The sequence below is a fragment of the Eurypyga helias genome, unplaced genomic scaffold, assembly GCF_000690775.1.
Source record: "Eurypyga helias isolate BGI_N326 unplaced genomic scaffold, ASM69077v1 scaffold16336, whole genome shotgun sequence".
Classification (NCBI taxonomy): domain Eukaryota; kingdom Metazoa; phylum Chordata; class Aves; order Eurypygiformes; family Eurypygidae; genus Eurypyga; species Eurypyga helias.
The window spans coordinates 32,371-42,900 of NW_010258682.1; the positions used below are offsets into that span (position 1 = coordinate 32,371).

The following is a 10,530-nucleotide window of genomic DNA, read 5'->3' on the forward strand; positions in this document are numbered from 1 at the left end:
CTTGACCAGTCATGCTCAGAACTGCTGCTCTAAAAGCTCCAGTGTGGCTTGCTAGAACCAACATGAGGCTGTGAGCAAACACCCTCTAGAAGAATCACCTCCACATGATCTAGTCAGGGAAAGAATGCATTGCTTGTGACCTGAGAGTGTGTCTGATCCTACAGTTCTAACAGTGCAACTAGGTGTGGCTTATTGTGGAAGAACAAATTGTTGCAGGCACTAAGGGGTAGTAGTACCAAATACTGATATACTAATGCAGTTTTTGATAATAATGAGCTATCAAGTGGTGGAAAAATTTAATAGCCTGTTTTAATATTGAAACCTAAAACAGTAAAATCATCTGTACTGCCTGATGCAGAGGCACCGCACATACAGGGGGCTATTGCACTTCATTCCTGTGCTCTTCCTCTGAGTTCCGTAGTTCATGAAAAGCTGTCGTACAGTTCCAGTGAAGTTTGTTGTACAGCAAAATGCACTGGGAAATGATTGTGTTTGTGATGACTCGAGTGTAACGGGACTGTCAATGCAAGATGATCTTGTTTCATCCCTGCAATGATGATCTAACGATGCAGGGAGAGGTCTGTAGGGAGAGGTTGTCGGTCTCCATCAGCCTCTTTTTTTTGTGTGTGTGTAGAGAAAACAAGCTTTCAGGAACAAAACTTTCAAACTGAAATGGTGATCATAAAGTGACATTTATAACATGCAAGTCAAGCTTTCAGGAACAAGACTTTCAAACTGAAATGGTGAACGTAAAGTGACATTTATAACATGCAAGTGCATACCTTGGTGGGGTTCCCAAGGATCTGATGGACTTGTACAGGGATTTATTTTGTTGTTGCTGTTACTCTTTTATCTCAAAGTAAATATATATGTGACTTACCAGCTGGACTGAGTTAGTCTGCTTATCTTTCAAGGGTGCCTGAAGTATCAATTAAACAGAAAATAACTGCTGTTTCTCTTCTAGGTTTTTGAAATACACACATACAAAACAGGCTTTCAAGTCTGAAGAAGTGAGTAGATTGCAAAAGTAACTATCTCTGTTTCCAAATAGTTTTTGCAGACTGCCTGTAGTTTGTTTTAACCACACCTGATGCTCATTCCTTTTCTAAGTTCCCAAGAGGTAGAATTTAATAACTATAAGGGAGAAGGGGGAGGGGTTTTTGGATCTCAAGTTGGTTAGCAAGACTGAATTCAGATTACCTTAGAGATGACAATGTGATCTTTTCTGTAGACGAAAGGTCAAGATCTAGTGCAAAGAAGTATACTTGGACATATTCTTCCTGAAGCAATGGTTTGTTATTTAGAAAACTATGAACCAGAAAAATTTTCTGAGATATTCCTTGGAGAATTTGACACTCCCGAAGCAATTTGGAGCAACGAAATGAGGTAACTGTTTTCTGTCAGGAGGACAAATAAATCTGAATGACATCTCATGGTGAGGAGGTCTTGCCTTTGACACTTCTAAGGAAAGCCAAAAATACCTTGATTCCATGGCTTCATTACTTCTGTTTGCCTTCTGCAAGGGCAGTGTCCTGCATTGCCCTCTGCCCCTATCAAAATTAACAGGGGTTGGAGGGTGTGGAATTGGCATAGGGAAGGGGAATATTTCCTTGAAGATCTGCCAACGTTTTACACCCACCTCTATCATAACTTAGATCCTTTCCCGAGGGGAGGCTTTGCTGTTTGTGTACTGCTTTATACTCACTGTGCTCTTTTATTACTAACACCTATCTATAAGATATACCTCTAATATTACAATACACTTCTAGGGTCTCCTAAAGTAGAGATGCTGAGGGAGCACCAAATGGCACTTTTTGTTTTTAATAAACTGATTTTCGTGCCATTGAAATAGCTTTATAACAGAATAGGACTGCATCCTATTCTGAATCCCTTCTGAAACATTGGAAACTACTAGGGAAAATCAGGTCAGAAGAAGTCATTGAACACACTTGTACAGTCATTGAGGATTGAGTACTGCTCAGCTAATGTTAAACCAAACTTTAACTTTTTTAGGCGTCTTATGATAGAGAAGATTGCTGCTCATCTTGCTGACTTCACCCCTCGTCTTCAGAGCAATACAAGAGCACTCTACCAATACTGTCCTATCCCAGTTATCAACTACCCACAACTCGAAAATGAGCTGTTCTGTAATATTTATTACCTCAAGCATCTTTCTGATACAGTCAGATTTCCAGACTGGCCAATTAAAGATCCAGTAAGTAAGAAGTATTTTAGGATTCATTTAGTTCTTGATCTTTCAGAATCCTAAAAGTGGGATTTGTAACAAATTATAAGGAAATAAATGTTAGGCTTATTGTAAGTAACTGATTGTTCCTGACTTTTGGTTCATAAGCAAACAGGTTAAACACTTCAGCTTGAAGCAGCATAGTCTGCATGCCATATAGCAACTATGTGTTAAGTACATCCTCCTTGTGGTGACAACTAAAAAAGCAAAGTAAATCATCCAAGAAACATCAGATAGTGTTTCAATGAACCTCAAGTGATTGGGGGGAAAGGGGAGGGTGGGAATCATCACTTTTGAGTTATTTGTCTGTGCTGGACAAGTCACTGAGCTAACAGTATCAGTACGTTAACTGAATTGAGATCTTTTTGGTACAAGCCTATGGACTAGATCTGTCTAATCAGCTTTGCTTTTTTATGCATCTTTGTTGCAGCTTTTGTAGCCTTAAGATTTGAACTGCATATCATTTAAGTGCTTCTCCCTCTTACACAGGCATTTTAACCTTAAGGTGTTCTTATCTTGAATCAAACATAGTACTGCAGTGAAGCCAAGTCTTAATCGCTTCCTGACTTGGGGGGAATCATAACTGCTAAATGTAACAGGATTGAGTGATATTTGATACTGGTTCAGTAATAAAGCAGCACTTTATTAATAAAGATATAATGTACTGATGTCTATATAAATGAATGCTAATAAGCTGTCACTTATTTAGGTTAAACTGTTGAAAGATACACTAGAAGCTTGGAAGAAAGAGGTAGAAAAGAAGCCACCTACCATGTCAATAGATGATGCTTATGAAGTCCTTAACCTTCCCAAGGGACAAGGCCAGTAAGTTGTTTTCAGTATTTGAAGTTGTATACATTTACATAAACTCTGCACACTGAACAAATGGCAGCTTCCTATCTTGGTACTGGCAATCAATTTGTGGTACCAGTTCAGTTGTGTCTAGGACCTACTTCTTTTGCTCTAGAGGATCTAAGAAGCAGCAAAGCTTGAAAATAGAACTGCGGTGTTTGAGAGAATAACTGTAAAGTCTTCAGGTAAACTGAACCTGGGGAAAAAAAAAAAACCGCTTTGAGCTCTTCTTCAAAGCATTCACTGGGTAGTTGTGCAGGACTCAGCCATAGTGACTAGAGAATATGGTGGAACTTGGACATGTTCAAGGTGCAGCTTGTTTTCTCTAACCATCCTTCTTCCCCTGCCAAATACTGTCCTTTGTCTTGGTGATAATATCCTTAGGACTTTTTATGTCCTATCTGGTCACTGGCTTCTGAATTTGGGCCTCTAGAAAACAAGTGATGGCTCTTTGTATTTATCCTTCAAGAACAGTGCACTTACCACAAATAGTGAGCTACTAATTTTTACTACTTAGAGCTCATTTACACTCTTCGTTTAGAAGATTCAAGGACTTTGAGCACCTTCTGATTAGCATATTCAGTACAAGAGGTACTAAAATAGATTTTTTTTTTTCCTATTCTGTAGCCACATGATTACTCTCATGCAGTGTCAGCTGGTGAAGCAGGATTTTCAAATTAGAATAGGAGAGCTCTGTAGTTTTCACTTCATTGCAATTACTATTAGTACTGTTGTCAGAATCCAGGTTTGTTTTTCTGTGGTTTTGATGTTACTCAGTGTAATGGGACTTGTTTTCTTGCAGGCATGATGAAAGCAAGATCAGGAAAGCTTATTTCAGGCTGGCACAAAAATATCACCCAGACAAGAATCCAGAAGGCAGGGTATGTACAAGACACATGATAGTATGAATAGTTCCTTGCTTTCAAAGACAGACTGCATCCTCTGCCTGTTCTTACCATCAGTTAAACTGTACTTACTGACTTGGTTTGAGCTTGTTGCCTCTGATGGAGTTTAGGACGCAAAAGTGATCTGTGAACCAGTGATCTTAAGGTTATTCTGAGTATTTTTTTGAAGTATAATAAGGCAACAAAACTGGTGGCTAATAACCTGGAATGCTTTTCCACCTGCATCTAAACTGATGCTGTAGTTTACAGTAGTTATGGGGGTTCTTAGCTACTCATGACTTCCTCTTTATTTGCAGGATATGTTTGAAAAAGTTAATAAAGCATATGAGTTTCTGTGCACAAAGTCTGCCAAGGTGATAGATGGGCCAGATCCAGAAAATATAATTTTGATCTTGAAAACTCAAAGCATCCTTTTCAACAGGCATAAGGAAGGTAAGCATGCTGCCTCAGAACAACGGCTTGTGTTCGTTTCTTTAGTGGCCATTGTGGTCAGCTCTTAGTTGCCTGTGGTTTTGAGTCTGTTTTGTTGATCTGGCTTCTGGCTTGCCACAGCATTATGTAGCTGTGGTGAAGGGCTTCAAATTATTTCATGGAAGAAAGCCGTATTTTGATCTGCAGTACAACTCAATTCACAAAAGCATGAATAGCTCTTCTCTGCTCCGGAACAAGTCAGTCTGAATCTTCCTCTGTGTAACTGAGAGTTACAATTCTGTCTGTGCAGAAAAGGCCTCTCTAGTACTCAGTCCTCTGGTACTCAGATGGCAGAGTCTGGGTATAAAGGAGGTTACACTCGTGTGGCTGTTTAAAAATGAGACAGTAATGCAGAAATTCTGATGAATTTCCTTTGGTGGGTGTGCTGCACTGCTACCTGTTCACTGCCCAGCTGGGAAAGAGAAAGCCCTGAGTACCCTAACCCTGGGCTTTTAGCTGCAGTCCCTGGCTGGCCGCTGCTGGCCTGCCCAAGGCTTTCGGAGCCGGAAGTGTTTTGCTACGTGTTACGCTATAATGTAACTACAATGAATGAAGAACCCCGTAGGTAATCGTAGCCCTGTCAGTTGTGTGGAGACAGTGACAGCGTTACTGTAGGCCTAGGTAGATCGGCTCACAATCATGCTGCAACTTGACCGTTGCTAAACCCTAAAGGAATGAAGAATGCAATTATTTAAAACCTACGATTGCTGTGTCAAACTGGAAAAGGTCCTTAGAAGGTTATTGTTACAGTGCCTAAGACAAAGCTACACTTGTGTTTCTCTGGAGACACTTATCACTTCGAAAGCTCTGAGCCTGGGGGCTTGCTGAGCTGGAGACAAGTCTTTTTTTCAGTCTCAAATGAGTTTCTTTCATGAAGCTCTGTCAGCTTCTAGCATGAACAGCCTTAAGTGAAAAGGAGTCAGGTTGTTGGGCTGCTTGGTCTTGCTCTAGCTCTCCCAGGTGTTGGCTTTTTTGACTCCTATGTATCTGATGTCTTCCACTGAAAATTATGTGGTGGTTTACATCGCTTAGACCTTGCATATGTGTAAACTTTGACTTTTTTCCTCTTTCAGAGTTGAAACCTTACAAGTATGCAGGCTATCCTATGCTGATAAAGACTATTACCATCGAAACATCAGATGACCTTTTGTTTTCCAAAGAGTCTCCTCTGTTGCCTGCTGCTACAGAACTTGCTTTCCATACTGTCAATTGTTCAGCATTAAATGCAGAAGAACTGAGAAGGGAAAGTGGAATTGAGGTAAATGGAAAGGAACTTACTGAAATTAATTTTTTAGCATAGCTTTTCCACAGCTAAAAATCCTAGATCCTCAATGCACAGGACATCAGATGCGAATGAGACTTACTTTTTGGTCTTGAGACATTTGTCCATTCTTACTGTATCTTCTCTGGATGCAGTAGAAGCCTCTTGCAGAACGATCAGGTCTCCCCTCAGCCTCCTCTTTTCCAGGCTAAACACCCCCAGCTCCCTCAGCCACTCCTCACAAGACTCCAGACCCTCCCCCAGCTCCATTACCTTTCTCTGGACACACTACAGCATCTCTATGTCCTTCTTGCAGTGAGGGGCCCAAAACTGAACACAGTACTCGAGGTGCAGCCTCACCAGCACCCAGTTCAGGGGGACAGTCACTGCCCTAGTCCTGCTGGCCACACTGTTCCTGACACAGGCCAGGATGCCGTTGGCTTTGTTGGCCACCTGGGCACACTGCTGGCTCATATGCAGCCGGCTGTTGACCAACCCCCCCAGGTTTTCTGCCAGGCAGCTTTCCAGTCACTCGGCCCCCCAAACCTGTAGCGTTGCAGGGGGTGGTTGTTATCCCAAGTGCAGGACCCAGCACTTGGCCTTGTTGAGCCTCACACAGTTGGCCTTGGCCCATCGATCCAGCCTGTCCAGATTCCTCTGTAGAGCCTTTCCACCCTCCAGCAGATCAACACTCCAACTCAACTTGGTGCTGTCTGCAAACTCACTGAGGTATTGGCTCGTGTGTGAGAATGCTTCAGAGTAGATAGCACCAAGGGCTAGTACCAGCACTTGCTAGTAATTTTTCACCTACAAACCATTTGAGCAAGCAGCAGATTTTGACAAATGCTTCCCTTCAGACATTAAAAATGGGTTTACCAGCTCATGTTCTATTTCTGCCAGCCTTTATCAGTTCTTGCTGCGACTGAACTTATACCTCATCCAATCCTCACAGGTATTGCAGGAAGCATTTAATCGTTGTGTAGCAGTCTTGACTCGTTCTAGTAAACCAGATGATATGTCTGTACAGGTACGTTGCAGCAACTTTAACTGTATCAGCTTCTCAGAAGACACTATATATTATAGTGTATATATAAAATAGGATAATAAATGTAAATGTGCATGTATGCATAATGTAAAATATTGATGTAGTATTATATATATTAAAGACTAGGATCGTAAACATGCATTTCCCTTCCACTTGGGACCAATAAAATACTGCTTTTCATAGGTATGTGGGTATATCAGTAAGTGTTACAGCGTGGCAGCTCAGTTTGAGGAATGCAGAGAGAAGATTACAGAAATGCCTAACATCATTAAGGACCTCTGTAGACTACTGTATTATGGCAAGGTAAGAGCTCCTTTTTCAACTGTTCATTGTTCAGGGGAATGTTCTATTTTACGGGACATGAGACAGTTGCAGAGACTGAGCAAACCTTTCCATAAGATCCTAGCTAATCATTATGGAATACAGAACTCTATACTGCCTTGTTGCCAACACTTATGTTGAGGGCCCCAGAGCTGGATGCAGCACTCCAGGTGGGGTCTCACCAGAGCAGAGCAGAGGGGGAGAATCCCCTCCCTCGACCTGCTGGCCACACTTCTCCTGATACAGCCCAGGATACGGTTGGCTTTCTGGGCTGCCAGCGCACACGGCCGGCTCATGTCCAGCTTTACATCCACTGGTATTTGAATCCATTTAGTGGACTTTAAACCTGCATAATGCTTGCATTTTGCTACTTTTACCTTTTAAATGGCATGTTTATCTGATTGGTTTACTGTACTAAATCAGCAGATGAAATTACTACAGCTGGATCTTAGGCAGATTGACTCCTAGATCAGCATAAACTCTGGAAACCATATTCAAGAAGTTTTTGTTGCCACTTAGCTCTTTAGAACTTACCTTATGTTACATAAAGTGCTGAATTTTGGCTAAACTAAGAAAGGAAAGCTGGTCTTGAACTTTTCATATGGGGTATGTGGAAACAGAAGACTGTAAAACCAGATGATAATAATTGTCTGTAGATGCTTGCGTGTTCTTCAGTCCCTGCAGAACACATGTGTTGCCATAAGAAGCTTACTTGGGAATCTGGCATCTTCTTAAATTGTTTTTCCACAAGTTCATCAATGCTCCTTTCTAATCATATGAAATAACCGTTCAAAACTCTTCCTTTGAAGGGTGCTTTCTAATTAGCCATGTGTTTTGGCTACCAGACACTTCAGCTGTGGATGTTGTTCTGTCTACCTCAGTTCTCATCTCTGGGCTGCCTAACTAGTATCCAGAATTAGCAAGTCTTGGCTTTAAGCCTTTGTTTGGTAAGGAAGCTAGTTGGCTCTCTTTGGTCACAAGTACTGAGGCAAACTCTTTTTCTTCCCTCAGAACATACCACGAGTAGCTTCTCTGGGAGTAGAGTGTGTTAGCTCCTTTGCCTTGGATTACTGGCTGCAGACACACCTGTTCCAAGCTGGAGTCCTGTGGTACTTACTGGGCTACCTCTTCAGCTATGACTACACGCTGGAGGAGAGCGGCATTCAGAAGAGTGAAGATTCCAATCACCAGGTAATGTTAACAAGGAGCAGGCTTTCAGACACCAATGGTTGTCGCTTGCCACCTCTTATTAACAAAATAAGGGCCCAAATGCTTGTTAGAATCACTGAATTACATGAACAGTAATGTTAACAGCGCAGTTGTGGAAGGGGTTTTTTATATAGTAGTGTAAACGTTGTTTGGGTTTTGTCTTTTGTTAGAGTAGCTCATGTTTGGAGTTCAGATGTTGCAGCTGCCAAAACCTGTAGCTTCTAATAAACTTAATGCAAGAGACTTATCTACAGCGAATAGCAAAAAAGCAAGTTTGTGCCTTCAGAAGAATGTGTCTTTACTCTTCTGGTTCAACTGAAGGAGTTGTCTAATGATACCACAGACTTAGCTGAAATACCTGCTTCAGGACTGTGCTGTCCTTTTCTCCCACAGCTGTGCCAGTGGCTTCACACTCCTATTTCCTTAGATGGTGACACTCTAAGGATGACATGATTTCCTCAGCTACTGGATGCCACGAGCTTGGAACAGTCTAATGAGTTACTAACTCTTGTATCGCTGTCAAAAAAGGCCCATTACACTGGTATTTGTGCTAGCAGGAACTGTTGTCTGGTCATAAGTTATTACACTAAATAGCTTCTGTATCTTCAGCTCATCTTGGTGCCCCTGTTTTTCCTGCTTATCACTGCTCTTGTCTGTCTACATTTATTAAACCCACAACACAGTTACCGTATCATGCTGTTCTGCAGCACCCAGTGTTTTATTAGCCATCAGTGAATAATTAGTGATGCAGGTAAATAGAGAATACTAATTCTGTTTGTTCTGGTGCAGAAGTGTTGGACAACTCTGGCTATTCTGGTATTTCTTTGGTAAGCTCTAGGGTTGTTTTTTTTTATAATATTCTGTGTATTTTTCAGGAGGTAGCAAATAGCCTTGCTAAGCTCAGTCTGCTGGCCTTGAGTCGCCTTGGAGGGTATCTCTCTGAAGAACAAGCTACACCTGAAAACCCAGCCATCAGGAAAAGCTTGTCTGGAATGCTGACACCCTATATTGCAAGGAAACTCGCTGTGGTCAGTCCCACTGAGGTAAGCCTCTGTTGGCCAGAACTTCCTCTGGTGATTTATGGAAGGAATACCTGGTCACTTCTAAAGCACTGAACTCTCTTAGACCGACCTGATACAGAGAACACTAGTGCAATTTTTAACTGCAGGGAAGAACTGTCTTAGCCTCAAACAGTAAGGACAGGAATAATACCCTATAGAACAGTATTTGCAAAACAAATACGGGAGCAAAGAAGTTGAGTTGTTGAAGGCTTATGGATATAACAATGATGGAGAGCAAACGCTAAACTTCTCTCATGAAAAGTGGTGCTGAGGAAGTTACCTGCTATGAGGTATTGCAGACAGTTGCTGCTCACTGTCAAAAATAGAAGGAGAATCTGAAATAAGTGTGGCTCAAAGAGAATGAAGAAAAATCAGAATAGATGGTACTGTGCCAAATAACTTGCACACACGGTTTTTCCAGTATATGGGAAACTTGATGCTTTAAACTTGCTTATGAAATTAGTCTAGTAGTCAATGAGATTGCATTAACTAATATCATGAGACATGCTGATTACTGTGCACAATGATCCTAGACCATTGTAAACATGTTAAATTATGTAAATTCCTTATTTCTTAGACTCTGAAGATGCTTAACAGTAACACAGAGAACCCCTACTTGATCTGGAACAATGGAACAAGAGCTGAATTACTTGAGTTTTTGGAATCTCAGCAAGAAAGCATGATTAAGAGGGTAAGGCACTCTTCACTTTAATTCCCAATACTGTTTTTTTGTGTTTCATGTTCTGGTACATCCACTTGTAATGCAGTAGTATAGCTAATACAAGTATTCATTGTTGTCTATTCCTAAGTCACTTTCTTCATTAAGTGCTCTTAAGAAGAAAACAAAAAATTAGGAGTTTGCCAGTTCATTTCTTGTAATGATTCAGACAGTCTTGAGCTTCTGACCTTTGCCAAAGCTTTGTCTGTTTTTACTGGGTCATAGCTTTACCCATTCTACAAGATTGTTTTCTGTCTGAGCTCATGCTGCTTCTCTCTGCTTAAAGGGTGATTGTGACAAGAGCTATGGATCTGATTTTGTCTTCAGTGACCATGCAAAGGAACTGATTGTGGGAGAGATTTTTGTTAGAGTCTACAATGAGGTCCCTACCTTCCAACTAGAGGTGAGATGTAGCTAAAACCTTCCTGCTGCAGGGACTGTT

General features: G+C 41.3%; 1 protein-coding gene across 1 annotated transcript in view; it reads left to right on the forward strand.

Annotated features, from left to right (window-relative positions):
• DNAJC13 (DnaJ (Hsp40) homolog, subfamily C, member 13) overlaps positions 1 to 10,530 on the forward strand; it is a 47,219-nt gene that overhangs the window by 25,592 nt on the left and 11,097 nt on the right. The window contains exons 30-42 of the mRNA XM_010154443.1: positions 965 to 1,010; positions 1,232 to 1,386; positions 2,014 to 2,215; positions 2,955 to 3,070; positions 3,900 to 3,978; positions 4,299 to 4,434; positions 5,547 to 5,731; positions 6,687 to 6,761; positions 6,963 to 7,082; positions 8,112 to 8,291; positions 9,185 to 9,352; positions 9,948 to 10,061; positions 10,375 to 10,491. Coding sequence (XP_010152745.1) covers positions 965 to 1,010; positions 1,232 to 1,386; positions 2,014 to 2,215; positions 2,955 to 3,070; positions 3,900 to 3,978; positions 4,299 to 4,434; positions 5,547 to 5,731; positions 6,687 to 6,761; positions 6,963 to 7,082; positions 8,112 to 8,291; positions 9,185 to 9,352; positions 9,948 to 10,061; positions 10,375 to 10,491 — 1,693 coding nt within the window. The remainder of the gene's footprint in view (positions 1 to 964; positions 1,011 to 1,231; positions 1,387 to 2,013; positions 2,216 to 2,954; positions 3,071 to 3,899; positions 3,979 to 4,298; positions 4,435 to 5,546; positions 5,732 to 6,686; positions 6,762 to 6,962; positions 7,083 to 8,111; positions 8,292 to 9,184; positions 9,353 to 9,947; positions 10,062 to 10,374; positions 10,492 to 10,530) is intronic.